The following is a 27,853-nucleotide window of genomic DNA, read 5'->3' as shown; positions in this document are numbered from 1 at the left end:
ATCTGCAAATGCCAAGCATCTCATGTTCTTTGGGGTTTCAGAGACATCCTCACCTTTTACCCTGTGTTGGGAGGCAGGAGGATACTCTGGCTTGGGGAAGGAAGGAAATGTTTGTGGTTCTGGAAACTCCAGCTCATCTTTATCATTGCCAAGCAGTCCCCACAGCAGGGTTTGTCTGCACTCCAAGGCCACAGACATCTCACCAGCTTCAGGAAGGGATTGCTGTGCTTTGATGAAAAGCCTCAGTGAGCTCTTGGCATAGGCTAAAAAATGATTTTCCCTGAGCTAAGAAAATAGGATTGTACTTGAAACTGAAGCCTGACTCCTACGCTCCCATAACTCTACGCTTTTGAAGATTAATCTAAGGCCACTTTTCCCAAGATTTATCAGTTTTATCTGTGGGACTCAGATCTTTGAAAAAATCTATTTTTCTTAAATTTTTGATTATTATTAAAAGTAGAAGGACAGAAAGACTTTTTCAAACTTGGAAGTTCTCTCTAGATGAACTCCACAGATATAGATGTCTGTTGAAGGATGGTTCACCCCACACAAATTAAGATAACCAGGCAAGAGGAGAAATGCCCAGAGGCCAATTTGGGGGCATTGAAAATACCCCCAGCACTGACCCAGTGAAGTAGTGGGAAAACAAAAAACCAAAACCCTTAAAAACTGATCAGCCATCCTGCTTATGTGGAAAATACGCTGATACTTAAACACATGGATCTTTGGAGTGCTGCAGTTTTTATCAGGATGAATGACGTCATCTAACATAAGAGCAAATTCTGAAGAAGCCAGAGTACATCCAAAGTGGAAACATAATTGAGTTTTGCTCCTTAGGACCTCAATCTGACCAGCCACTGTGGGTCTGAGGGCTACCGGGTGCCAGTGGCCATTAAAGACACCTTGAGGTTAGTTGAGGAGGTGGGACGAACTTACTCTTGTGAAAGTCTACTCAAGCTTCCTACTATGGACTTTTGTAAGCCTTGGGAGTGAAATTCCACTAAGCCTCCCAGAACCATGGATCCTACAAAGCCTCTACCCTAAAACGTTTTCTACACAAGGCCCCAGGCACACAGAGAAAGCTCAATAAATTCTTCTGAAGGAGCTGAGTAATAGGTTTCTCATGAAAACTTGGGGACTGGCCTGCTAGCTGATGGGAATACTCACTGTGACATTGTCCTTGCCAGTGCTTTGGAGGCTGCAAATCTCTTTTTTTCCCCCAGGCTCAAAGCCTGTTCATGGAATGGAATGACTAGCATCATACCTCTCTTTCTCCTGATAGGCTGGGGGTGAAGGGAGGGAGGTGGTAAGAGGGGTTCTGAACAGTCCTGCAAGGCTTGCAGCTCCCTGTCTAGAGAGAATTCCGGTAATTGGCGTTGTCTCTGTCACCTCGCGGGAACATAAAGTACGCATGAGCACAAAGCTGGGCCAGCAGCTCTGTGAGGTGGGAAGGCCAGGAGAGGTGGGGAAGCTTACCTTCTTGACTTCGTATTTAATGGCGAGTTTGATCCGGCTCAGACTCGGACGGTGGTGGTCGGACCAGACTTGGAAGTTCACATCACCATTTAAAATCGCTTCCACCTCTTCCGTGTCTCGGCATAGGTCCAGCACGCCCACCACAAAATCCTTGCATTGCATAGATAACTTCCTGTAATCATTCTAACAGAATAAAGAGAAATCAGGGGTGTGTCACACTGAGCCCCACAGATTGGCTTGCCCAGCACAGCAGTGTAGATCGGCAACTGTCCACGAAGTGTGAGCATATGGAGTGCACTGGAACCAGGGGATGTGCTGGATCCAGAAGGCAGGGCAATTTCTCTTGACACAACAACCTAGAGGACATCTTCTCTAAGCCAAGATTTGTAAAAGTGTGCTTCACGGGCCACCTGCCTCAGAGTAATCTTGGGTGCATGCTATAACTGCAGATTCCGGGACCCTGTTGCAGACTTACTGACTCAGAATTCCTGGGGATGAGGCCCAAGAATCTGTCTTTTAACCTTATTCTCTAAGTGATTCTGATGCCTACCAAAGCCCACCCTGGGCCCTTTCAAAGCAGCAGTTCTCCATGCCCATTTCTGAGCCAATTCTGAGGAAGGAGTGATAAGGAAATGCACTTTGAAGGCTGATAGAAACAACACTTCACTCATTTACTGCCAATCTGTAATGTAACTGCTCTGCACAGGAAGTTTACTGGAAAGACATGGCTGATATGCTAAAATTGGAAAAAAATGTACACAGGTGTGTTTTCTATGTGCCAGAGAATCTTCTTGTAAATTCTAAATTTAAAAATCAAATGTAATTTAAATCCAACAGAATCCTTTCTTACCACAAATCCTTTTGTACTGCAAATCATGGCTCCTTAAATTACTCACCTGTTGAATAAACATCTTTAGTACTTGACCTTTGTTTTGTTTTGTTCTGTTGTTTTAATGAGTGGCCTCTGGATCTCTCTCTTCTCTTCCCTAAGCATACCTTTCTGAAATTATCTTTAAGCGGCTGACTTCCTTTACTAGTGACATACCATTTTCTCTCTCCCCTAAAACAGACTGCTTCAGCTCCAGATAAGAGACAAAATGTCAGACAAAAGAATGTTTCGTGTCACCCTCAAACCACTGCTCCCCCAAAATATTTTCCCCTAGAGGCTTCCTTATTTGTTTCTTAGTTGAAACGAGTCTATTTAGCAGTGGCACAAGAGCCAAATGTCACTTTCAGTGTTAATCAAAGTCTACAGCCCTCAGACTGGTAAGTAGTAGTTAGTAAACAGGAGTGCAGTTTTGCTTTTCTAGACCTGGATTCCTCAGCAAATAGGTGGGAGCCTGGCAAACTTCGGAAGCTCAGCCATTTTTCTGAATTAGGGATTCTTGTCTCCTTCCAAAGCTGCTACCTCAAAATGTCCCTTTGCATTAGAGAGAGAAGTAAATGCTTGTTTGCTAGGAAAAGGAAAAGAATCAAGAAAATGTTTTCAGACAAGAGTGGCTGCCCTTCATTTTTACATATAACTTAGGTAGAAGAAGGGAGTTTCAGAAATGCTGGGTAGAAAAATGACCTCTCAGCTGAGGCGGATTGTCATGGAGAAAAACTCAGGGAAGATACTTGGAGGATTCTAGATTTTGGCACCTAGCGCAGAGCTGGGTGGTGACGTGAAGAGCTGTGCTCTGTGCTCCTCCATCCCTAACACCCACTCATCCCCCTCACCCACTTATCCATTCATTCATTCACTCATTATTGAGGGCCTACTATGTAACAGGCAATGAACAAGGCAAATGGGGTCTCTGAGTAGTGTGGGGGTGGGGGTTAGGAATGCACTCTCAGGATTGCACAAGAACAATGCTAAGCAAAACTTGCTCAGAGCTTGTCTCAGATAAGATATTCTGCAGAGCCCTGATGAGCCAGAGGTGGGAGACTTAAGAGTCACTGGGGTCGGCAAAATGGACGGTTACTTCATCACGGGGACCCATTCAACTCTGGTAGGCCTGCTGCTGTGACTCAGGTTCCTTGAATCTCTGGCCCCCACCCCACCAACTTTATTGACTTTTTCTTGAGAACGAAGAGTCTCTAACTATTGCCTATTCTTGGTAAAACAGACAATGTTCTATTGACTAGACAGGACCTCATCTCTTGGTGGAAACCTCTGCCTAGAGCTGAATGCATGGATGGATACAGAAGGGAAGCAGAAAGGGCTTTACCTACTGCTTGGCCCAAGCTCCCCATGTCAAGAGCAAGTCAGACTGTACTGTCCCAAAGCCTCTGCACATTTCTGGGTTCAGCACAGTTTAGAACAGAAGGTACCATTTCATTAGAGACTTTCACTTCCCTGGGCTCTTTTTCAGCTAGCCTGGCCATAAAAAGGGGAGACACACCAGAGCAGCCAAAGCATGCAATTTGCTTTTTGCCTTCTGCATTAGACACTCCAGTTGGAAGGCAACAATTCTACAGATGACTGGAAGGGACAGAGAGAATCCAGGCTTGCCAGGATGATGGAGATGACATGGACATGAATAGCTGCTGATGGGAGGGTCATGGCCAGCCCCAGGCTTACCAGGGAGAGCCAGAGGTGAACATCTCTGGACAGTTATGATGATTATGCTTTATTGGGTCAACCTTGAACTTAGTGAGCCTTCCAAGCCACACTCCTCAACTTTAGTTGGAAGTGGATGAGACACCTAAGACTTCACAGGTGCCTTTTAAAAATAATTTAATATTCTTACACACTGCCAGTCCTGATGGATGACAGATGTTCTACCTGAATCATCTCACTCAATCCTTATAAAAACTTCATGATGGAAGGACTATCATCATTCCCAAATTATAAATGAGAAAACTGAGACTCAGAGAGATAGACTAACAGGCGAATCCACTTTTCCATGTATTAGCCACTTACTCCTCTCTGGGTCACTCTCTCACCTTCCTTGAACATTTTAGCTCCTGTCTCACTGTCACTCTCCCAACATTACTGCTGTTGTTATCTTGCTGATTTCAATATCCAGGAAGATGACCCTCCTATTTCCCTACCCTCTCATTTCCTTGACAATATCTTTTCCAATGACCTTATCCTCAACCCTAACTTAGCCACTCATTCTCTTAGTTACTCCCAATAACTGCAGCTCCTCCATGACCCCAACTTCAAGATTCCCTCTCTCTGACTACCACCTCCGATATGTCTAGCTCACTCTCTCTAGCAATCCTTTGATTCCACCAGACCTTTATGCCGTTGACCATACTACCTTTTCACTGGTTTTCATCCCCTTACGTCTCTGTCTCCCTCCTCGTAGAGCTTATATTTCTTGGTCAATTATTATAATCATCCCTGCACGTATCACCAACTGTCTTGCCCTCTTCTTATCTCATCGTCCTCACTAGATAAAAGCCTGACATCAGCTGAGTCTAACTCTCCACCGCTCTGCTTCTGCCTCTGCACAGTAAATGCAGCTGGAGAACACACACCTGCGCTGATCAGGCATACTGTAAACTCACTACCTCCAACCTCAAAAAGTCCTAGTGCTCCTGGGCAATTTATTCTCCCTCTCTCCTAAACAAGTGTTTCATACCTTCTCTTCTTCTCAGTCTTCTAACACCACCCCTCCTTCCTAATTCTCAGATGAGGACCTTGTTTCCTATTTTACCTGGAAAACAGAAGTCATCAGAAGAGAAGCTCCACATGCTTACACGGTTACATATTTTACCTACATGCATCTGTGCTCACGTACTCTGTTTTCCCTCTTCTTACTGTGGATGAACTGCCCCTGCTCCTATCTTAGGCCAACTCCTCCACTCGTGTGCTGGATATCAGCCCCTTATGCCTATTCCAGGACACGGCTCCTGTAATCTTCCTTTGTCTATCCTGCATTGTCCATTTTCCCCTTTCCTACTGGCTCAGTGTACAAACGTGCTGCTATTCTCTTGTCTTAAAAAGGAATTTCTCTTGATCCCACTTCCCTCTCCAATTACTACTCCAATTTTCTTTTGCTTTATAGCAGAATTCCTCAATAGACCTGTCTACACTCATTGTTTCCATTTGTCCTCCTTACACTCTTCCTTATCCCATTCTATAAGGCTTTCACACCCACACTCACTACCTCCACTGAGACTGTTCTTGTCAAGGTCACAAGTGGCTTTCATGTTGCTAAGTCCAATTGTTGGTTCTCAGTCCTCATGCTGCATAACCTATTGAGTGCTTTGACATAGCTGACAACTTCATCCTCCTTGATACACATTCTTCACTTTGCTCTCAGCATAACATACTCTACAGTGTTTTTTTCTTCCTGAATAACTACTTTTTGTATTCTTTGTTGATTCATTCTTATCTCCCTGATGTCTTAATTTTAGAATTCCCCAAAGATGTGCCCCATTCTTTGAATTCTTCTTTTATTTATTTACACTCATTGACTCAGTGATCTTATCTAAGATCATTAGATGCCATCCAAATGCCAATGACCCCAAAATTTATACCTTTAGCTCAGCCTTCTCTCCTGAACTTGATACATATATCCAATTGCCAACTTGATATTTCCACTTGGATGCCAAATATCCACGCATATCTCATATCTTTATTTTTTATATACATTTTTGAATAAGCTTGTTCACTTCTACAAGAAATTCTTCTGGGATTTTTCTTAGAATTGTGTTAAGTCTATAGATTAATTTGGTTTGGGAAGAACTGACATCTTAACTATATTGAGTTCTCCAAACCATAAACATGGTATATCTCTCCATTATTTAGAGCGTCTTTGATTTCTTTCATTAGTGTTTTATAGCTTTCAACATATAGATTCTACATATGTTCTGTAAGACATATCTAAGTCTTTCATTTTTTTAGCTATTGGAAATATTTTTAAAAATATTTGGTTTCTAATTGTTACTGTATGTAGAAATATGATTGATTTTTGTATGTTGACTTTATATCCTGTGACCTGGCTAAACTCACTTATTGGTACTTTGTAGATTCCTTGGAATTTTCTACATAGAAAAGCATTTATTATTGAGATGAATTTCCGGCTCTAACACAGAGGACAAACCAAAACCATTTAACAGGATATGTTCATATCTTGAATTTTTGGTGCTGAAGCAATTGTTTTGACAATACCAATTTCAGGAAATTATTAGTTTGCTTGACTTTAGTTGAAAACTCCAACTATCAAACTTTTCAACGCTCCTGAAAAAATTATATTAGAAGAGAGAGTGAAGCTCATTATTCTGATCAGTCAAAAGTTAAATGAATTTCTCAGACTGATGCTGTGGAGACACCCACACAATACAGGATAATTAACACTCATTCCTCAATGGAGACCTTAGATATTAGATTAAAAAAGAGTGTGGGCCTCAGATCTACTCCCCCCTCTCCTCCCTCCAGAGACCCAGTAATGGGGCAGGAATATTTATTGAAAGCTCTAATTGAAATACAAATGGAGGTAGATAAACATATGTGTGCTTGCTGTAAACATAGGAGGTTTTCTGTTTTTGACATTTAGGCTGAGTTTAAAGAATGATTACAATAAGACTTTACAATAAGAGTGTTCTAAACATTTTAGTATTTCATTAAATGGTCACAATTACCCTATGAAGCTGATAGTATTATTATTCCCAAATATGAGGAGGACTAAGAATTGACCATTGGATTTAGCAACTTAGAGGTCATTGGTCACCTTGATGGAAGCAGTTTTGGGAGAGTGGAGGACATGACTGATGAGGATTAAAGAATGAGAAGAGAGAAGAATTGGAGCCAGTAATATAGATAGCTCTTTGGGGGAGTTTTATTGCAAAGGAGGACAGAGAAATGGATTAAGTGGCTGATGTGAGAAGCAGGGTCAAGAGAAGCTTTCTTCCTCTTCCCGTCCTTCTTTCTTTCCTTCATTCCTCCTCTTGATGGGAGAAACCATCATATTTTGTAATGATGGGAATTTTCCAGTAGATAATTATACTGATCATTGTGTATGATATCAGCAGATTGTTATATTAATCCAGTACTTCAGTAGCATATATGACAGAAGATTGGGTGTAGTGTATAAGTGGAGGAATGAATTTAGATAGAATCACGTATCCTTTATCTGTAGAAGGAGGCAAGGTCAAGTACAGAGGTGAGGATGCTAGTAGGTGGATGCATTGGTGACGGGAATTTACAGATATTTTCTTTCTATTGCTTCTATTTTGTTTTTCAGTGAAATAGGAAGAAAAATTATCAGCTGAGAGTAAGAATTGGGGAGGAGGTGATGGAAGTTTGAGGAGAAGAGGTCAGAAATAGCTTTTAGGAGAATTTAAGAGTGAGTGAATTAGGGAGACGAGATATGATTGCTGGAGAACAATAAGGTTCATGGTCATAAATTTAAAATGAAACCAGCTAATATGGTTGATTTTTTCTAATCACATTCACCTCCCTGCTTGCTGGCATGGAGTAGGTAGAGAATTAGATTTTACCAGTATTTTAGCCAAAGTGTACAACAAATCAAGAGAGGGTCAGAGGGATTGAGGTGTATGTGAGTGAGATTATAGTGATAGTCCATGGAATTGAGGCTGGTTTGAAGGGACATAGGCCTTCCAGGGGAAAAGGAAAGTTGAAAGATGGTTAAAAAAGAAGCCCAAGTATATGTTGTCTACAAGAAGCCTACTTTAAATACAAAGTTGGCAGTTTCTTATACAACTAAACATAAAGCAGTGACATAAAGAGAGATTAAAATGCACGCTTAAATTATGTTGTGAGGATTCAAGGAGGCAAGGCAGGTGGAGCACATAACACAGTTCTGGGCACGTAGGGCATGCTCAGTGCTCAGTATCTTTTAGCTAGGAAAGGACTTCAAAGCCACATCCTGCCCTCCAGCACTTCCTCTTCACTTCCCCTCACTGGGCTGATGGATAAGAAAACTGAATGTTAAGACTTAACACACATGGCTAAATCCTTATTAGTCATAACTGGAATCACTGAAATAATTAATGGATGTGAAATGCTGGGTAAAAACCTGAGCCTGGTGCTCATTATTGCAGATGAAAATTGAAAAGCTTCAATCCATGTTTTAGCTTTCATGCATACGCTTAATTGTTTCATTAACCTTCACCATATCAATAAGCCCATGCTCCAAAGGATCATAAAAGGCAAATATCCTTCAGCATTTAATCTCCATTTAGGAACACAGATCCAAGGAAGGTGGTTCAAGTCCAGTAAATGAGTCAGACAGCCAATATTTCTTGCCTTGTGTTTCCCAGCGGGATTTAGACAGCCTCTAGGTCCTCAGAATCCAGGGTTCTGCCTCTAGTGTGGGGTGGGATAGGGCTGGCTCCATGTTCCAGTGACTCTTTCAAAAGCCTGACTCTAACTGCCACGGTCACCCACTACCTCCTTGAGTTTATTATTTGCTCTCTGCAGGAGGCTTTCCTTTATTCATCCCAAACTTACTCCCTGCATTTCCCAAAGGGATCTATCTCTGTGTCCTAAATGTTTCAGGATTTGGGAAAGATGGTTGTATGTGAGCCATTGGTGATCTTAGAATTTTTTGGCACAGTCTTGATCAGTCTTTGCATGAGAAGGATGACTAAGTGGTTAGTGCTTGGGCTCTAGACTCAGAGTACCTGGGTTCAAATCCCAGCTCTGCTGCATACTGGCTGTGTGATTTTGAGTATATGACTTAATCTCTCTGTGTGCTCTAGTGTAATATAACAGGGATGATAATGCTATTTACTTTATAGGGTTGTTGCAGGGAGTAAACGAAATAAGATAATCCATATAAATTGCTTAACACAATATGTGGCAAATATTAGCCAAAATTAGGATACTTGTGGCCATAGGTTAGCAGAGTATAAAAATTTGTCCTTTTTAGGATATTGATCTTCAAGTGCCTTTTCTAACAAAGCTGACAAAGCCCTCATTGGATTTGATTCCACAGTTTCACCACATGTGAATCCTCAGGTGGAAGGTGAAAGCAGCAGGACAGAAGCTAGGAGCCTGGGGTTGGAGCAGAGTCCTTGATAATTCACAATGCAGATGCAGGCCCCTGCGTGATGAACCTGAATCTGCAGATGACTGCACTGCCTTTCTCGGCCAGGCAGTGTTGACAGTGCCTCTGTTGATACTTTGGTTTCCAACCTGATTTTGCTTTACTTAGTTGGCAGCTACTGACATTGTGAGGGGCTCCTTAACCCATCACCATGACATTGTGAAGTCCCAGAAGTAATGGATGGCTCTGCTTGTTGATTTTATAACAAGTCCTCTCTGATGGATTCAGAGGCTGGCCTAAGGAGGATAGAGGCTGTCTTTCAAGGAAACAGATCAGCAACTCAAGTATTTTATTCACTAATTCAGCAAGTATATTTGAGCACCCACTGTGTGCCAGGCACTGGGGGTATAGACCTAGATGAAACACCGTCCTTGCCCTTGAGGAACTCAGGATCTTGCTAGAGAGAATGACAAGTAACCAAGTACGGACCACAGGGTGACATAAGATGCTACAGATATGGGAGACTTCGAAGAGGAGGCAGAGTATAAACTGAGACCTGGGAGTGAGTAAAGCTATCAGGGGCGAAGCAGGTGTGGGGAGGAGAGGTAACCGGGAATATACATTCCTGGAAGAGAGACTGGCAAGTGCAGAGCCCCAGAGTGGAGAGAACATTCACCAACCTGTGGACTGTGATGGGTATCAGCTACTTTAACCACAGCATACGTGGGTTATGCACATTATCCACTGTTTTACATAACTTCTCATAACTAAATAAACATGAATGTGCTTATGTATCCAGAGAGGAATTCATGTACACTCTGCACGTCCTTACCCAGATTAAAGATGCTGCTCGGTTCTCTCTCGCTGAGCTCCCAGAAGAGTCTCACTTCAGCTTTCTGCTTTTTCTGCTGGAACCATAGGGAATGGAGACTGGAAGGGAGGTCTACCTGTGTGAGCCTCGCCCTGTCCCCACATCTCACAGCCACAGGGCCTCCCTGAGAGGCTCCAGGGCTCTCGTCCCTCTTTCCTCATGCACTCTGTTCTCTCTGTCTGTCTCTCTATTTCTCCATCCCTCTCTCCTTCTCCCTCTCCCACACATCGCTCTATCAACCATAGGTCAGTGCTCCCTGGCAGGGTGATTGCTCCAAGCTGTGACTCAGGAAACCACTCAGGATGTGTGAGTCAAAAGAGAAAGAGGGACTCTCAGGAAGCCCTATGTTTCATTTATGTGAACATAAGCAGCCCCACCTTTTTCCTACCTTCCTGCCCTGCCCCACAAGAGATTGGCCTAAGCATGATTGGTTGGTCTCTGTACTCACTAGAATGGGAGACAATATTAAAACATGATTGTTAGAGTTTTTACTACTATTATCATTTATTGAATGCTTACTATGTACCAGGCTCTAGGCTGAGTGCTTTACATATTTAGCTCATTGAATTCTCATAACAAACCTAGGAAGTAGACACTATCATCACTCCTCTTTTATACACAGGGAAACTGAAGCCAAGAGACTTCAGCAACAGGTTGGATTTGGATTTGAGTGTGGTTGACTGCACATTCCATAATGCTAACACTGGGAAGTACTCATCTGAGAAAATACCAACTTCCCTGGCATGTGCTCTAAAACCCTGAGCACCACCCTGAAGGGGCAGGTTCAAGGTCCTTCCTGGTGAAGAGGAAGAGAGAGATGAGGGCCTATTGGTAAGAGGCAAAGGGGCTGAAACCGACTAAGGCAGTACCCTGTGCATCCACACCCAGGGGAAGGCCAGGGAGGTGAGACTGGCTGAACCCATGTTGCTGAGTTTGCACTTCACTGTAAGTTACCAGCAGATGTGTTGGCAATCAGAAGTCATGGTGGAAGTCATCCTTAATGGGAGGGGCCATTCCTATCGCTCCCAAGGCCTTAAGCCTATTATCAAAGTGCCAGTCTGTCCACTTCCCAACATCCTTTCTGGTATTATGACTCTCAGCAGGAAGTCATTCACCTCTATTCTGTAACGGATCCCCGTGCCACATCTAATCGTCACAGTGACAAGTTATGGGAATGGGTGGGAAGCAGAGGGTTTGCAGAGTTTCCCCACTGCAGTGGCTGGGGGACCTTGCAGCTCTTTCCTTAGATATACAAAGAAACAGAGCGTGGCGGGATGAGTCAGCATTGCTTGTGCCAGCTGAATTTCAAAGGTGGCAGCACAGTGATTGTTGTTCACTGTGTTTTAGCAAGCTTATTTTTTTGAGTCTGTTTGCTCTGTTGGCATTGAAGCATACAATATAGCTGCGGAGTGGTGCTGAATTAACAACTCTGTTCCTGGATTCTTCCAAAGCTTTCATCCACAAGCATACTTAAGCCACTTTGGTCCATGGATTGGCTCATGGAAGAACTCATGTATTCATTCATTTATTCATTTAATCAACAAAAATGATTAGAGATCTACCAGGTGCTGAGCACTATGCTAGGTCCCTGGAGATACAATGAAGAGCAAGGCAGGCATGGTCACTGCCCTCATGGAGCTGACAGACTAGAGGGAAAAATAGACAGTGAAGGTCCTGAAGCAAAGTGTGATGAGGATCTCTCCTTTTTATCTAAGTCAGACTCAAGTGTCTTTACATCCAGTCTCATAGTAATTCCTGGGAAAATGTTTTCTTCCAAATAAACCTTGAGTGCTTTCCAATAATCCATCCTTACAAATATGTTCCACCTAGTTCAACATGTCCTTAATGAGCCTTCTGCATTCTAGAAGCTGTGCCCAGCACTGGAGATGCAAGGAGGAATGAGCTGTTGTCACTGCCCACCCAAGGGGGAGACAACACATAACCCAATCGTTTTAATATTATTTGGCAGTGCTAGTCATTCATTCAACAAATATTCACTGAGTACCCACTCTGTGCCAGGTTTTTTTCTAAATCTTTGATATACAACCATAAGCAAAACAGACAGAGCCCCTGCCTTTGTGGAGCTTATGTTTTACTAGGAAAGTGGGGACTGCAGAGAGGAGATTGCTGTTGTTTATAGATGGTTAGGCAGGAGTTCCTTGAGGAGGTGATTTTGGATAGAGAGTTGAAGTTGGTGAAGGAGGAAGCTATGTAGACGTAGGAGGAAAGAGAGTTCCAGATAGAGGGTTACCAGTGTATAGAAGGAGAAGAGTACAAAGCCAAAGAGGGAGAGCATCTGGTGTTTTTGAAGAACAGTGAGAAGGCCAGTTACTGGGCCAAAGCGGGTAAGCAGGACAACGGGAAGAGATGAGACCAGAGGAACAGCAGGGGACAGATGGCCAAAGCCCTGATAGGCCTTTGTCAGGACAGTGGGTTTTACTCTGGTGAGATGGGGAGTCACGGGAGGGTTTCAAGAAGTGGAGTTAACATGATCTGATGTATCCTTGAAGAGGATCAGCCTGGCTGCTGGGAAGGGATAAATTGTAAGGTGCAAGAGCAGAAGCATGAAGACCAATTAAGAGGGCGTTTCAATACCCAGAGGGGAAATAAAGGTGGTCTGGACCAGAAAGGTAAATGGTTAAGATGAGAAGTGTAGAATTCTGGATGTCTTTGAAAGATAGAGGCAAGAGGATTTATTGATGAATTGACTATGAAGAAAGGAAAAAAGAAGGGGAGGAGATAAGGGTGACTGGGGTTTTTGCCCTGAGCAGCTAGAAACATAGTTATGGTCTATGAGATGAGCACGATGTTAGATTAGCTCATTGTTTAATAGTATTTCCTCCCTCCTTCCCCGTCTTCATGAGACTAGTGTACTTCCTTCTCCATTGATGTTGGGCTGGTCATGGGACTTGCTTTAGCCTATGAAGTGGCAGTGTTTGACCTCTAAACCTAGGTCTTAAGAGGCATCATGTATTTTCCCTCAGCCCTCTGACTTTTGCCAAGAGAAGAATGGGCCCTATGTCACCACTACCTATCCACCCTGGGCCCCAGAATGAGATATGTAGAGCAGCCTCCTCCCCTGACCCATAGACTTGTGAACATAACAATAAATGTGGACATGTAGACTATTGAGTTTTGGGGTGGTTTGTTACATGACATTATTCTGGCAATAACTGACTGATAAAGGGGCAGAGGTAGGCTCAATTCTTTGGGACATCAACATCAAAGATAAGCTCTTAGCCCTGTGTAGATATTCAGAGAAGTTACCCTGGAGGAAATAAGTCATAGCTGAGTCTTGAAGGATAAATCAGAGCTACCCGGTACAAGAGGTGGAGGAAGGGCATTCCAAGCTGGGAAATAGCATAAGCAAAGTCTAGAGGCACAAGAAACATGCCATATAAATATACAGGGAACTATGCAAGTAGAGGCAGAGGGTGGCGGAGGATGAGTCTAGGGAAGCAGACAGGAGCTGAGTCATGGAGGGTTTTGTATTCCCTGATAAGGAGCTTGCACTTTATTCCCACAGGCAGTGGGGAACTGCCAGAACTTTCTAAGTGGGAGAATGGCATGGTCTGAGTTGCACCCTCGTAGGATCCTTGCGGCCCTGTGCGGAGAACAGCCTCAGTGTTGGGGAATGTTGTGGCCTGGAGGTGGGATCGGGGTGGGAGCTGTTGTAACCATCTGATCAAGTGCAGTGGTGGTAAGGATGCAGGGGTGGAAATGCATTGGGGAAACATTTAAGTTTTAATACCAGCAGGATTTAAAGTATAGAGAGAAAGTGAGAGCTCAATATGTAGCATGCTTGGGTTATCAAACACTGGAAGGAAATTCCCTAACATGTTCACATTTGATGGAATTACAGATGATTTTTCTTTTCTTCTTATACACAAATTCATTTTCTGCATTAATTCTGCATTACCAATATAATAAGAAAAATTTTTGAGTGTATTATAGTGTTTAAACTTGCCTGTTTTCCCTTGGATCAAGTTTGCTGAACCCTTAAATCTCAATGATGGAGAGGAGTCTCCACCCTCGGTGCTGGCTTGGCTAGGGTTGCAATCTTGATATCTAATAACTTTGGTTTTTTTACTATCAAATCAAAAGAAGATTCAAAAAGATATTCAGAGCAAATGAGACCTATCCATCTTATTTGTACTAACTATATGTGAAAACATTTCAGATAAACACTGATTTAGAATTGGCATTAACAGATATCAGACCCTTCCAGAGGATTATGTCATGACTCACCTGATTATAGATTCAGAATAGTAAATGTTCATGAGACTTGTATTGAAGAGTAATTATAGCACAGTGTATGTATAGAAGTAATTTTTCAAAGTTTGCTTGTGATTGCTGAAAATGCTATTGATTAAGACGGGCTAATAACTAGATGGCAAAGAAGGAATTAAAAAATGTAGAGCCTTGCTCATCATAAAACAAAAACTAAAAGCCAAGTTAGGCAAATCAGCACTTGTGATTTTTCGGATCAAAGGTGCTTACTCTATTTTTCTCACTTTGGTTCCTCTGTCAATTGTGTTCCCAAGTCTGGACTGATGCTCCTCTTTGCTACCTCTAAGAACCCCTACCCTTTCTCAAGACCAGCTGGAAGGGAACTCCAGGATGTCTTTCCTGATTCCCCTGGGGAACCACTGTGTCATGCCCGGGCCCTCACTATCTTTTATTCTTTGAGTCAAATAGCCCTGTCAAAGTGCTCTCTGTGTTTTTGACATTTTCATACTTAACTAATCAACTTTGTTCATTTGTATTTTCCAGTCCAGGGCATACCGCATTACACATTAATAAATGTTGTATAAAATGACTTAATATATATATTCTGATTTAAGAATTTTATTTATAGGAAGCTGAGGAGCAAATAAGCGCTGGTGTGTGGCTACCAGGAAATTGATCTAGGCACAGCAAGAGGGGTATGCTTGGCTCTAAGAGATGGTCTTGGAGCCAAAGCTGATTGTTAAAGGCTCATTGTCTTGTGCATAGACAACTGCAGTCACTTTCTAAAAGTCCCAGAAGACATGGGTAAAAGATGAGGAAGTGATTGCATTTAAATAAGTTCAAATCTAATCAGGAAAATCAGATTCCACTTTTTTGCTTTAAACTGATTTATCCAATGAATGACTGGATAATACTTGGAAATAGGACTTATACCTATTTTGTAAATATGAAAAAAGGAGACTGAGGCTTTGACACGATTGCATTTATCTCCATAGCTTCCATTGTCACCTCTGCTGGTGATTCCCAGGTTTTTACCGCCAACCCCAGCTGTATTCTAAGGAGCTGACTGGAATATTCAACTGTCAAGTGGTCATCTACACTGGTAAGCTCCGCAGACATGTCATACTCTGCATGCTCCACACTAAACATGTCTTCCGTCTAACAACAAAACCTGATCTGCTTTCTGTTTCAGGAAATAGAGGTCCTGTCCACTCAGCCTCCTGAGCTAGAAACCCTGGGTTCCTCTTTGTCTTTGCCAATTATTTACCAAGATCTGTTGATTGTGATCTGAAGTATCTCTTATGTCTGACCCCTCCCCCTCATATTCATAGTCATCATCTTAATTCAAGTCCTTATAATTTGGTGTCTAGACTTTTGAACCAGCCTCCTGATTGGTCTGTTTCCAACAACACTTCCTTCTTCTACCCAGATGCCAAACCATCATCCCCTTCATTACAAAGCCACAAGATAAAATCTAAGCATCTTTATTGTCATACCTCAACATACCTCACCAATATCAGCCTCCTTCCCATAAACCCAACTCCCCTCCAGCCACACCTGTCCACTAAGTACACTGGGCCGTCATGCCTCTGCACGTGCCCATTCCTCTGCTTTTCTGCCTTTCTTTCTCTTCTCCATTTGCCTAACTCCTACACATCCTTCAAGAACCACTTCAAAATTTCTCTTCCTGAAAGCCTTCTCTCACACTGCTAGGAAGTTCGTTGCTCTCTCACAGCATTTTGCTCCTTCTCTACCACATTACAATTATCCCTTAACATTCCAGTCTCTCCCATTGCTTCAAGGACAGTCTGGGTCTCACCCACACTTGTAGCCCTAGTACCTAGTACAGTATCTGGCATACAGAGGGAAGACTGACCTTTGCTGGTAAATCATTTAACCACTCTCAATCTGTTTCCTCATCTGTAAAATGTGAATAATAATCTCTTCTTAAATCTCATCTTAGCTGTTGCTTGTGAAAAATTCTCTGTAGAAATGAGAAGCATAAAGGGCTAGGGAAGTGGGGAGTCATTAGTCCAAGCACCTGGCTTTATGAATGAGGAGGATGAACTGCAGAGCAGTAAAATGACTGAGCCAAGGTCTCACAGAAGTTCATGGTAGAGCCTGGGTCTCCTCACTCAATGCCTTTTTCTTCCACCTCTGTTTGTGGAGCCTCACCTGTCAAGGCCCATCCTAGTATTGCCTCAAAGGATTTTCTTTTATGATGTCATATCACATGTGACATAGGCCATGTCCTGGGCAGAGTGTGACCACAAAGCTCCAAGCTACTTGGTTCCTTCACGTGATCTCCAAAATCTGACTACCGTGAGAGCACGCCTCAAATATCTGCTTTAGGTGAAGAAAGGATCCAACTCTGTGTGTAAAATTTGGTTTCTAAATTTGTAATCTTAGAGGAGATACCATTTAGGGAAAGAAACTCTTGCCCCTAATTTTTTCAGCTAAATTAAAACATTTTTTCCTTTTCCTGCACATTTCCTAGAGCTCATCTCCATGTTTATGTTAAAACATCAGTTTTAAGCACATAAAACATCAGGTTTCTGATGTGCTGTGGGAGGGTGTTGGGTGAATCCTTTGGAGTATAAACTTTAAGCAAAATTAATAATCACCAGATAAGAGAAATTGTCATCAGAAAGATCCCTGGGCCACTGTTTTCAAAGAACATGTAAGAGAAGCTGGGGAGAGCTGTTAACTCAACAGGCAGAGCCCGGGCCTTCATCATGCAAAAGGCCAGCAGCTGCATGCTACTGCTCCCAAGAATGCGAACATGAGCTCTGACCCCCCCAGGTCCAAGACACTGTGTTGTTTGTCAGTGTGAAGTGTGTTTATTTCCAGGATGTGTGAGAGAAGCAGTGCTTAGCATATCAGTGTGGCTCTTCTGAATTTTCCAAGCATTTATCCATCAGAAATTGACAAGCCTGCTCTGGAGCCCAGAAAAACAGGTCATTATTATTAATTTCACACCGTGGATATGGGAGATGGAGATAATCATAGTCATATGAAAGATAATCATGCTACTGAGTATTTGGGGAGCCTTTTCTGTTTGAGAATTGGTAATCTTTAGAAAATTTTAGCTTCAGTCATTCTTACATCACTGTAATTTTAGGACTAGGTATACACCTTTAGTTGTCTTCATTTTCCTGGGTCTTATACCATACTGCTTCTATTGTGACCAGACCCTGTACCCCTAATTCCTCCAGACCTCCTGGGGTTGGCAAAAAAGTGTAGATGGTACCACACCACCTGATCTGTTTTCTTGAGAGCCAAGGGAAAAACAACATGGCCTCCTTTTGCTCAGGTGGTACCTGTTTTGAAAGGAAGCCTGTGCCGGGATATTCAGAGTGGTTATCGCAGGGTGTCTTACCCCTCCACAGTGTTTGAGTGTATAACACGCACAGTACGTACTGATCACATAGTTTATAAATGGAAAAGAGGAGAGAGAGACACTTGGTTCATCAATGCCAAGTGCGATTTCTCAATGAAGGAGACTTTTTTTTTTCACTCTGCAATCAAATGCAGTTCTCTCAATTTTCTTGATTGGTATTAAATGGAACTCTACCTTGGATCCAGGAGCTGCAGTGGTATTTGCCAGCTTATTATAATTCATGGGCTTGAAGGGTAGCAGAATATGCCACCCCAAAATATGCCACTTTAGCATAAGGATTATTTTGAGCTGAAGGCAATTAAGAAGCAGATACGAGAAAAGCTGTCTGCCCTCCCCCTATGTGGCTAAGAGTAGGATATAAATTTGTAGAAGGTGTCCTCCCTTCCCTTTCTACCAGGAACGGCAGAAGTTGATCAGAGAGATGACTGAGACCCTTATCGGCCCAGAGGCAGCACCAGAGGAATCTATATAACAAACCCTGCTCAAACTCGCCCTCACCTACCATTAGTTTCCCCATATATTTACCTTCCCACAATTTGATGCCCCTAGGAAGCTCCAAGTCCTTTTCCTTGTCTCGTCACTTCTGTAAAAATTTACTGCTCTTTTGTTAAGATGCTGTATAAACACAAGTCCTAACCACCCCTTTGACTTACTCATCTCTGAGTGCTCCCATCTGTTTGCAAGAGGCGCATGTTAATAAACTTCTATTTGTTTTTTTCTTGTTAATCTGTCCTTTGTCAGTCTAGTTTACAGGATTCTAGCTGAGGAACCTACGAGGGTAAAGGGAAAAAGATTTGTTTCTTTTCCTACAGCCTAATGGAAGAAGAGAAGGACCATAACTTTTTACCATCATACAGCCTAAAACCCAAACACTAAAATGATTCAAAGCCTGAAAAAAGAGCCTTTTAAAAAAAATTTAAAAATTGACTGGGGCTTTTGGCTGATCCTTCCTAAAAGCTTATGGCTTAAATATATGTATCTGGGGTTTGATGGGCAAATGGGTAATCACTTCCACTGGCAGCCACCTTCATTCTGCTTAATTGCATGTGTTCCCTTGGTTGATATTTTCAGATAGGAGTCTTTGACTATGCAAATGGATTAAATCTTGGTACTTAACTAGAAGGAGTAGAGGAATGTTGCTATTAAGAAGGTGAAAGAATTTCTTCATTATACCAAAATGAATTCCAGATGAATTAAAGCATTAAATACACAAAAATGAAACTGTAGTAATACTAGAAGTAAGCATAGGTGAATCTTAAAAATAATTTTTGAGTAGGAAGACCTTTTCAAACATGCCATGGAACCTGGAAACCATAACTGAAAGACTGACAAATAAGACAATATACAATTTAAACATTTTTCTTCAGAAAAGAATACCATAAGACATATAAAAAGACAACAAGCTGAAAAATATTTGCAACATACAATATAGATAAAAGTCTGATTTCTTTTTCTTAAAAATCATTCTTACACAGCAAAATTTAAAACAGAGATGAACCAAGCAAAAATGGACAAAAGACAGGAACAGACAATTCACACACAAAAAAATACAAATGAAAAATAAACAAAAAGTTGTTTAATCTTACTCATAAAAAATTCACATTAAAATAGCATTGAGTGACCCTTCCTCACCTAATAAACCCACAAGTAAAAAGTTTGATCATACTCATTGTGGGCAAGGGAGTGTGGAAAAGACACTCTCCTACTCTGTTGGTGACATCTATAATTTTAGACTGCCCTTTGGGAGGACTATCGTCAGTCTGTAGCACAATTTAAATGTCCATGCTCTTTTACCCAGCAATTCCATTTTGAGGAGCTTAGCCTACAGATATGCTCAGAGAAGTGCACGAATCTGTATGTATAAGGATGTTCAGTACAGAATTGTTTGTTAAAACAAAAGCTGCAACTAACCTAAAGGTCCATCTATAAGGGCATGTTCCGTAAATGTCAGTGCACCTATGCTGTGGGATACTCTACGGCTGTTGGGGAGAAGAGGGTGGGTTTGTAGGTGCTGATATGGAAAGATATTGCTGCAGATTTTATTATTGAGTGAAAAAAGCAAGTTGGGAACTGAATGTGGAGTATGTTTTAATACATTTAAGATGAAAAGTAAATAAATACATATATGTTTATATATACATATGAATGTATGTCTGTATGAATAAAAGATTCATGCCCAAATGTGAAATAAATATTAATAAGGCTGAGTCTGGGAATTGAGATTGGGGCGTTGGAGAGAGTTAAGGAAGGGGGAGCTTACTTCCTACTGGATATTGTTAGGTTTTATTTGAATTTTTCTTTTTTTCCTTGGTAAGGAAGATTGGCCCTAAACTAACATCTGTTGCCAATATTCCTCTTTTTCCCTGAGGAAAATTGTTGCTGAGCTAAGATCTGTGCCCATCTTCCTCTATTTTGTATGTAAGACACCACCACAACATAGCTTGATGGGTGGTGTGTAGGTCTGCACCTGGGATCCAAATCCATGAACTCTGGGCCACTGAAGTGGAGTGTGAACTTAATCACTACGCCCACCAGGCCATTTGAAGTATTTTTTGCATCGTATATTCCAAAAAATTTGAAAGGAAAATGACTGATTTCTTTATTTGTCCCTTGTTTCTGCACGCCACTCACTATAAGGGAACCTCCAGGAGAAACCAAACTTGTGACTGCTCCAAGCTGAGCTCTTGCATCTGACAAGGAACTCTTCACCACTTACATATCCAGCAGCAATACGGGACCACAGATGATTATCATGGTTTAGTTCTTGTCCTCCTTGTGGCTTAATTCAATTGAAATAGATGAAGCCTATCTGGGTCATGTTGCTGAAGCCATTTTGAAAACAGATCTCTGATCTTAGCCCTCTTATCATTGATTTTTAATTCCAGCTCCCTGTTGTTGATCCTCAGGAAACAGAAAACAGCCTTCACCTTTCTTTCCTTATAGCCCTTCAACTAATCTATGCACATCCTCTTGTTTTCTCCCAACCCCCTACTTCACTACTTCCTCATTTAACCCTAATGTGCAATTTCTAAGGGTCTTCTAAGTGTCTTTTACATATAACTTCAACAAAAAAAAATGGTAAGATGTCCGCCAGGACCACTGGCCATTAAGCTACCTTGGTCCTGCCTGGTCCACCCACTGGCAGATGTGAGCTTACATGCCTCCCTCTGCTCACCAAGCTAGTCCTACAGGGCAATCTGCAGAGTATCAAGGATCCCAGGGATCTGTCTTCTAATTCTGCCCAGTGCTGGCAACTGGTGGATGTGTATGAGAAAGAATCTCTCAAAAAATCAGGATGCTCTTCTCCCTTCTAAATGGCTTGTCACCAGCCCGCAAGAGCAACCGAAGATGACACAGTGGAAACCAGGTCTGGGTCCAAACATCATCCAATAACCCGTGAAGGATGGCAAAATATGCCATCCCAAAATATGCCACTTTGATATATTGATTATTTTGAGCTATGGGCACTTGAAAAACAGCAAATGCAGGGAGAAGCTTTCTCTGAACTCCCCTTGTCTGTCAAAAGACAGATCCTCCAAGAGGAACTCAGTTGTCATAGATCCCTTCCCTGGAAGCTTCATCACCAAGGAAGATGACTCTTGTTGCAGGAGAGGACACTAGAAGTCAACATCACTCTGTGACAGTTGACATGAATGGAGTCATATAAAAATAGTGCCAGAACAGCCATTTCAGAGGAATTGCCTTGCATATCTTGTTTTCTTCATCTTCCAAACTGGACCAAACCACCAACATTCCAAGAAGTCAGTAAGGACAAGAATATCTTGTCTGTAAGAACTGAAGGAACTGGACTTTGCTGATGACCAGATTGCTAACCAATCAATGAAGTACAAGTCTAGCCTTTTGCCTAATGACCGAATCTTAAGTCAATCTATGAAGTACAAATCTAACCTTACCTAATCTAGCACCAATGAACTCTTTTTTAATACAGCTCACCTCATCCTCCCTTCTTCCCATAAAAACTCTGAGCTCCTCTTCTGTAATTGCAACACTATTTGGGTTTCTACCTGAATCTGTGCTCCCTGAATTGCAATTCTTTGATCCTAAATAAATACTTTGCCTCTTAAACTGTTTCTGATTTTGTAAGTTGACAACTCCCAGATGGACTTTGTCACAAACTATCATACCTCCCATCTATTCTTCTAAGGGCCCACTCATCTTTCCTAGAAATTGTTTACTCCCCCCTAAGAGGCCCACATCTCCCCTCCCCTTTCTCTATTAAGATAGTATTTAAGTCTGAATTTTAAAGCCACCTCAGAGTTTTGGTCATTTTTCCCTGGTTGTCTCCCATGTATATAGGAAGTATATATGCTACCAAACTTTTTTCTTGTTAATCTGTATTTTATTATGGGATCTCGGCCAAGAATCTGGAAGGGTAGAGGGAAAATTGTTTTTCCTCCCCTATGCATGCCTGTCTGTCTCTCCTTGGCCAGGGTTAGGAACACCCTTCTTCAGGCGGCCCTTCCTCAGTCCCTGGGGCCCATCCCCTCCTATGCTGGGCCACAGGAGTTCCCTGGTGGGGACTCAGTGAATTGTCAGAGATTTAGTTTTTATTGATTTCGTGTAGGGACTCTTTTTGTTTGTTTTAAATTATTTCATTGAGATCATATTGGCTTATAACGTTATTGTATTTCAGTTTCTGTGTAGACTGCATAGTGTTCACTATGTAGGGACTCTTGAGCTAGGCCTGGAGGTCTAGTGGTTAAGGTTTGGCACTCTCACCGATGTGCCTGAGTTCGGGTTCGTTTCCGGTCACCGTACCACACCACCTGTCTGTCATTTGTTATATTCTGATGGCTGCTTGTTGCTGTGATGCTGAAAGCTATGCCACCAGTATTTCAAATACCAGCAGGATCGCTCATGGGGGACAGGTTTCAGCAGAGCTTCCAGTCTAAGACACACTAGGAAGGAGGCTCTGGGCACCTAGTTCCAAAAAGATTGTCCTGAAAACCCTGTGAGTAGCAGTGGAGCATTGTCTGATACAGGGCCAGAAGGTGAGAGGATGGTACCAAAAGACCCAGCAGAGATTTCCTGAGCTGTGCACAGGGTCGCTAGAAGTCGGAATCGACTCCATGGCACTAACAACAAAGGGACTCTCGACTCATCAGAATGGCATGAAGATTATTTTAAGCTAAAGACATCTGGACAAACAGCAGCTAAACTTCTTTTGCTGATTTAAGCAGAGCCTCCCAAAAATACAGCCACCATAAATTCCCTCTCTGGGGGGTTTACAGTCGGAAAGGAGACTGACCACTTGTACCCAGATGAGAACAAACATCGCAAACTATCAGACCTTCCATTTGTTTCCCTAAAAGCCCGTATTACCTAAAAGTCTTCTTTTTCTTTAGAAGTCCTTTCTCCCTCTCCTTTTCCCCTATTATGCTGGTATATAAACCCCTGTCTTTAGCTGTTGTGTAAGCCACCTCTTTAATGCACTTCTATATGCATATGAGTTAAACTCTGTCTTTTCTTCCATTAATCTGTTTTTTGTTAATTCACAGGCTGTCAACCATTGTGACCTAAGATGGTAGAGGAAAAGTTTTCCTCCCATCACTTGACACTAAAATTTTCCAGGAACTGTTATTTATAAAGTGTTGACATTGCATGGGGGAAATGCCAACGTTACAATATTCAGTGAGAAAACCAGGTTTCCAAATTATTTATAAAGTCTTGTCATCATTGCACAAAACAAACGCATCTGTGCACAGAAAAAAATAATTAGACCTCCCTATCTGGTAATAGGTCATAAAACAGAGTCTTAAGAATGAGACTGTGGAGGAATAGTCAGAACAATGGATGGGATAGAAAGTCAAGAAGCAGAAACACGTGTGTTTGGGAACTTGTGTGTGATAGAGGTGGCATCACAGAATAGTGGGGAAAGTTAGCATACTTAGTATTTGGTGCTGGGAAACTAACTCCCCATATGGAGAAAAGCAGAAATCTGATACCAACTCACTCTACATGTAAAAGTAAACTCCAATTGTACTAAAGACTTAAAAGGCAATGGTAAATCTATGTAGGTAATATAAGAAAAAAAATAGATATATTGTAGGAGAATATCTTTGCGACCTTGGGTGGGGAAGAATTTCTTAATAAGACTAAATGCACAAACCATTTCAAAAATAAGGATTTCCGTTCAATAAAGGGTGCCATAGACAGATTTAACAGAGGAGTGGCAGACTGGGAGAAGATATTTCTTCGTCTGAAATAGACAAGGAACTAGTATTTAGAATATATGAGGAACTCCTGTAAGAAAACTTAAGAATGCCCTTAAATAGAAATACTGTTAAAAAGTAGGTGAAAGAATGGTAGGAAGAAGCAATTCACAGAAAGGAGAAACCCACTTGGCTGAACAATATATGAAGTGCCCAGCCTCATTGGCAATCAGCGAAATGCAAATTAAAATAACTTTACATTCCTCATACTGGCAAACATTAGAAAGCAGGGTAGTACCTAGAGCTGGCAGCACGTGGCAAAGCAAAGCCCCCAAGGGCAGGCCTTCTGGAGAGCAGACTACTGTGCTGAGTAAATTAATCATGGGCATTCTTTCCTGGGTCTCTAACACAAGAACACTTAAATAGGATTGTAAGGCGGTACAGGGATGTTCTTTGCAGAATGATTTGTGATAAGAAGTTAGAGGCAGTCTAGGTATCCATCATTATGGGAATGAAAAAGTGAAAGCTGTAGATGCAGAGAATGGAATACTAGACAGAAGCAATGAACTAGATTTACATACGGCAGCAGGGAGAGACCATAAAACACATGGTGCTGAGTGAACAAAAGTAAGGAAGATTATAATTTTATACCATAATCTCTTTTATGTAATTTATAAACACACACACACAATGTATTTTTCTATAGTCTCCATTAAAATGTAAACTCCATGAGGGCAGAGATTACAGAGTTTGATGACATCTAAGTGTTCCCAGCCTCTAGAGCTTTGTACACCGTAGATGCAAAAGAAATATTTCTTGATTGCATTATATATATATATATGTACACACACACAAACGTATATATACATACATATATATAAATGCATTAAACACATTGAGGTGGATGATTTTGGGGGCCAGAGAATGGGAATGAAGATAAAGTATAAAAAGAAACAAAAATATGATGATAATGTTCCATCGGCTGAGTCATAGTATTAATTAAAACTTTTGCACTTGGAGGTAGGAGGAGCACTAGCAGAAAACATACCAAAATATGAATTGTTGTTAGATGGTGGGATTAATGTTGACCTTTTTGTTCCTTCTACTTTTCTAAAAATTCTATAATCACTGTGTTTTATTTTGATTATCCCCACATCCAACACTTGAAAATGTTTTTCTCAAGCTTGAGAGGGGCAGTGTCCCCAAACCAAGTTTTCCCCAATGATTCTGTCAGCTACCTCCCACCTCTTACCCACCCTACCTCCTCCAAACACCACACACACTTTCATGGAACTCCAGTATTTCTGTCTCAGCTTTCGCCTTGATCAATAGAAAGCAACAACAATCTCTCCCTTTTCCTCGAGACTGACCTCCCAGTTTTGCTATTGTCTTTGGCTTCCCAGAATAACGGAACTTGGGCATTTTATCCTGTGCTGCTCCGAGAGTCTGCCTGGATTCCTGGTATCAGCCTTCCCTAGTTCATCTCAACCTTGGGCTACCCACACTGTACTGGGTTGAATAGTGTCCCTCCCCCTCCTACATCCACATCCTTCCTGGAACTTCAGAATAAGACCTTACTTGGAAATAGGGTGGTTGCTGGTAAAATTGGTTAAGTTGAAGTCCTACTTCAACTTAGTAGAGTGGGCCCTTAATCCAAAATGACTGGTCCTTATAAGAAGAGGTTAAGAGACACAGAGACACACAGGGAGATTACTGTGTGACAACAGAGGCAGAAACTGGAGAGATGTGTCTACAAGCCAGGGAACACCAAGGAAGCTAGGAAGAGGCAAGGGAGGATCCTTCCCTGGAGCCTTCAGAGGAAGTGTGGCCCTGTTGACACCGTTTTGTACTTCTAGCCTTCAGTACTGTGAGAAAATAAATTTCTGCTGTTTAAGTCACCACGTTTGTGGTATTTTGTTACAGCAGTCCCAGGAAACTGACATATCCACCTTGACTCAACTGTATGTCCACCAGGAGGATTTGGGTGCCCAGAAAAGCGGTGCTTGCCCCAGTGTCCTCCTGGCCTGGCATTCTCAACACCCGAAGCCTTGAGGGAAGCTGAGGGAGAGGTCTACTTGATGCCTTTATTCATGCCAAAACCAGCTCCACTTGAACAAAGATCAGAGATAAGACTTAGCCATTTTCCTCTACTTTAATGGAAAATTTACTTGGTTCATGCATCCCACAGAGGGATAAAGATGTCCTCAGAATCTGAAAACGCAGTGGAAAGATTAAAATCCTGTGGAATCCTCTCTATTCTGGGGTTATCACTTCTGAACCCACTTCCTAATGCCTCTGCACTGACAGTGCCTTGTAATGATCAGTGTGGCAAAGCCTGGGGCATGCCCTTCTCTACCTCCAAAGGTCAGGGTGGAAAATCGGAATCCTCATTACTCTCCTGCCCTCCTGCTACTCCACTGGAGGAAAAGATAAAGAGCTGGCTCTTTTTTGCCTCCTATTCCTGTGGCTCTCCGTTGCTGGGACATCACTGGGAAGCACTGAGAGGCCCCAAGGACAGGAGAAGGAGGGTTCTGGGAACTCACAGACAAGAAAGCTGTCCTGGGAACAGCCAGGAGCTGGTCACCTTCTCTGACCGTATTGTTGCTCCAGCTCCATCTGTGATGATTCACCCGCTGGTTGAGATGCTCTGGTCCTTCTGTATTCATGTGCCACTCACCCCCTTCCTAGGAGTACCTCCGCTTCCTATAGCAGTCATTCAACTCCTCCCACTCTTGTCTCCTCCACTCCATTGTCTACAGAGGGCAGAGTGGATCTTTCCAAACTGTAGATATCAGTCACTCACTCTTCTGTTGAAACCTTCCAGTGGCTCCCCATTCACTTTAAAATGAAGTCCAGCCACCAATGGTAAGGCCATGGCTGAGGTGTTATTCAGCTCCTTTGTGACCTGCTACCTCTCCTCTTTACTCCCTACAGTAGACCCATACTGAAGTACTCACAATTCTCTGAGCCTCTCTTTCCCCTCTCTGCTCTGGGTTATTTCATGTGCAATTTATATGCCTGGAACCATCCTTCCCATTCCTTACTATTTGTTTATCTCTCCCATACCCTCAGGTTTCTCTTAAACATTGTCTCCCCTGAGAAATCTTTAAACACATGTACACACACACACAAGCACACACAGAGTCAGCTGTCCCACTACATCAACTCTTTGAAAACTGCCCTTTTACTGCTTAGCATGCAGCACAATTTGTAAAGCTCTGTTTATTTGTGTGATTCTATGAAGAAGACCTGCCTTGTTCCCTGGACTGTCAGGTCCTCGAGGGCAGGGACTTGGTTTCTCTTGTTCATCATTTCATCCCAGCACCCAACCCAGAGCATGGCTCTAACTAAAGGCTTAGTAAGCGATTGTTGCATGAATGCTGCATTTTCAGATGGCCCTGTAACTAGGGTCCATCCAGCTCTGATATTCTGTGGGTCTACAGATAACACCAGCATCCCACCCTCCTGACATCTATTTCCCACATTTAAGCTGAATGTGAATTTTCTGCTAATAAAACACAAGCCTCTATGTTGATGGTGTGTGCCGCATACTTGATTAACATTATCCTATTATGATTAATTTATATAGCATTGTAACTTCTTTTTCAGAGAAAAATCCTGTATTTCCATCATTTCCATTTAATTTGTGCTACTACTCATTGACTAATATTCTCTAAGAACTGTCTCTATTTTCTCCATATCTCTGATATTTCAGACTGATAGTTGCACTTGTATAGGAAATGATTTTTTTCCCAGT

The 27,853-nt window shown here is 42.1% G+C and overlaps 1 protein-coding gene across 1 annotated transcript in view; it reads right to left on the bottom strand.

Moving 5' to 3' along the window:
* The window catches only part of TRPC7 (transient receptor potential cation channel subfamily C member 7), a 132,291-nt gene that overhangs the window by 88,468 nt on the left and 15,970 nt on the right, over positions 1–27,853 (bottom strand). Inside the window, exon 3 of the mRNA XM_070517331.1 lies at positions 1,477–1,659. Within this exon, the coding sequence (XP_070373432.1) occupies positions 1,477–1,659 (183 nt within the window). The remainder of the gene's footprint in view (positions 1–1,476; positions 1,660–27,853) is intronic.

This window comes from Equus asinus, chromosome 9 (genome assembly GCF_041296235.1).
Source record: "Equus asinus isolate D_3611 breed Donkey chromosome 9, EquAss-T2T_v2, whole genome shotgun sequence".
Classification (NCBI taxonomy): Eukaryota; Metazoa; Chordata; class Mammalia; order Perissodactyla; family Equidae; genus Equus; species Equus asinus.
The sequence above is the reverse complement of the archived record's forward strand: the minus strand, read 5'-3'. Positions and strand labels throughout refer to the sequence as shown.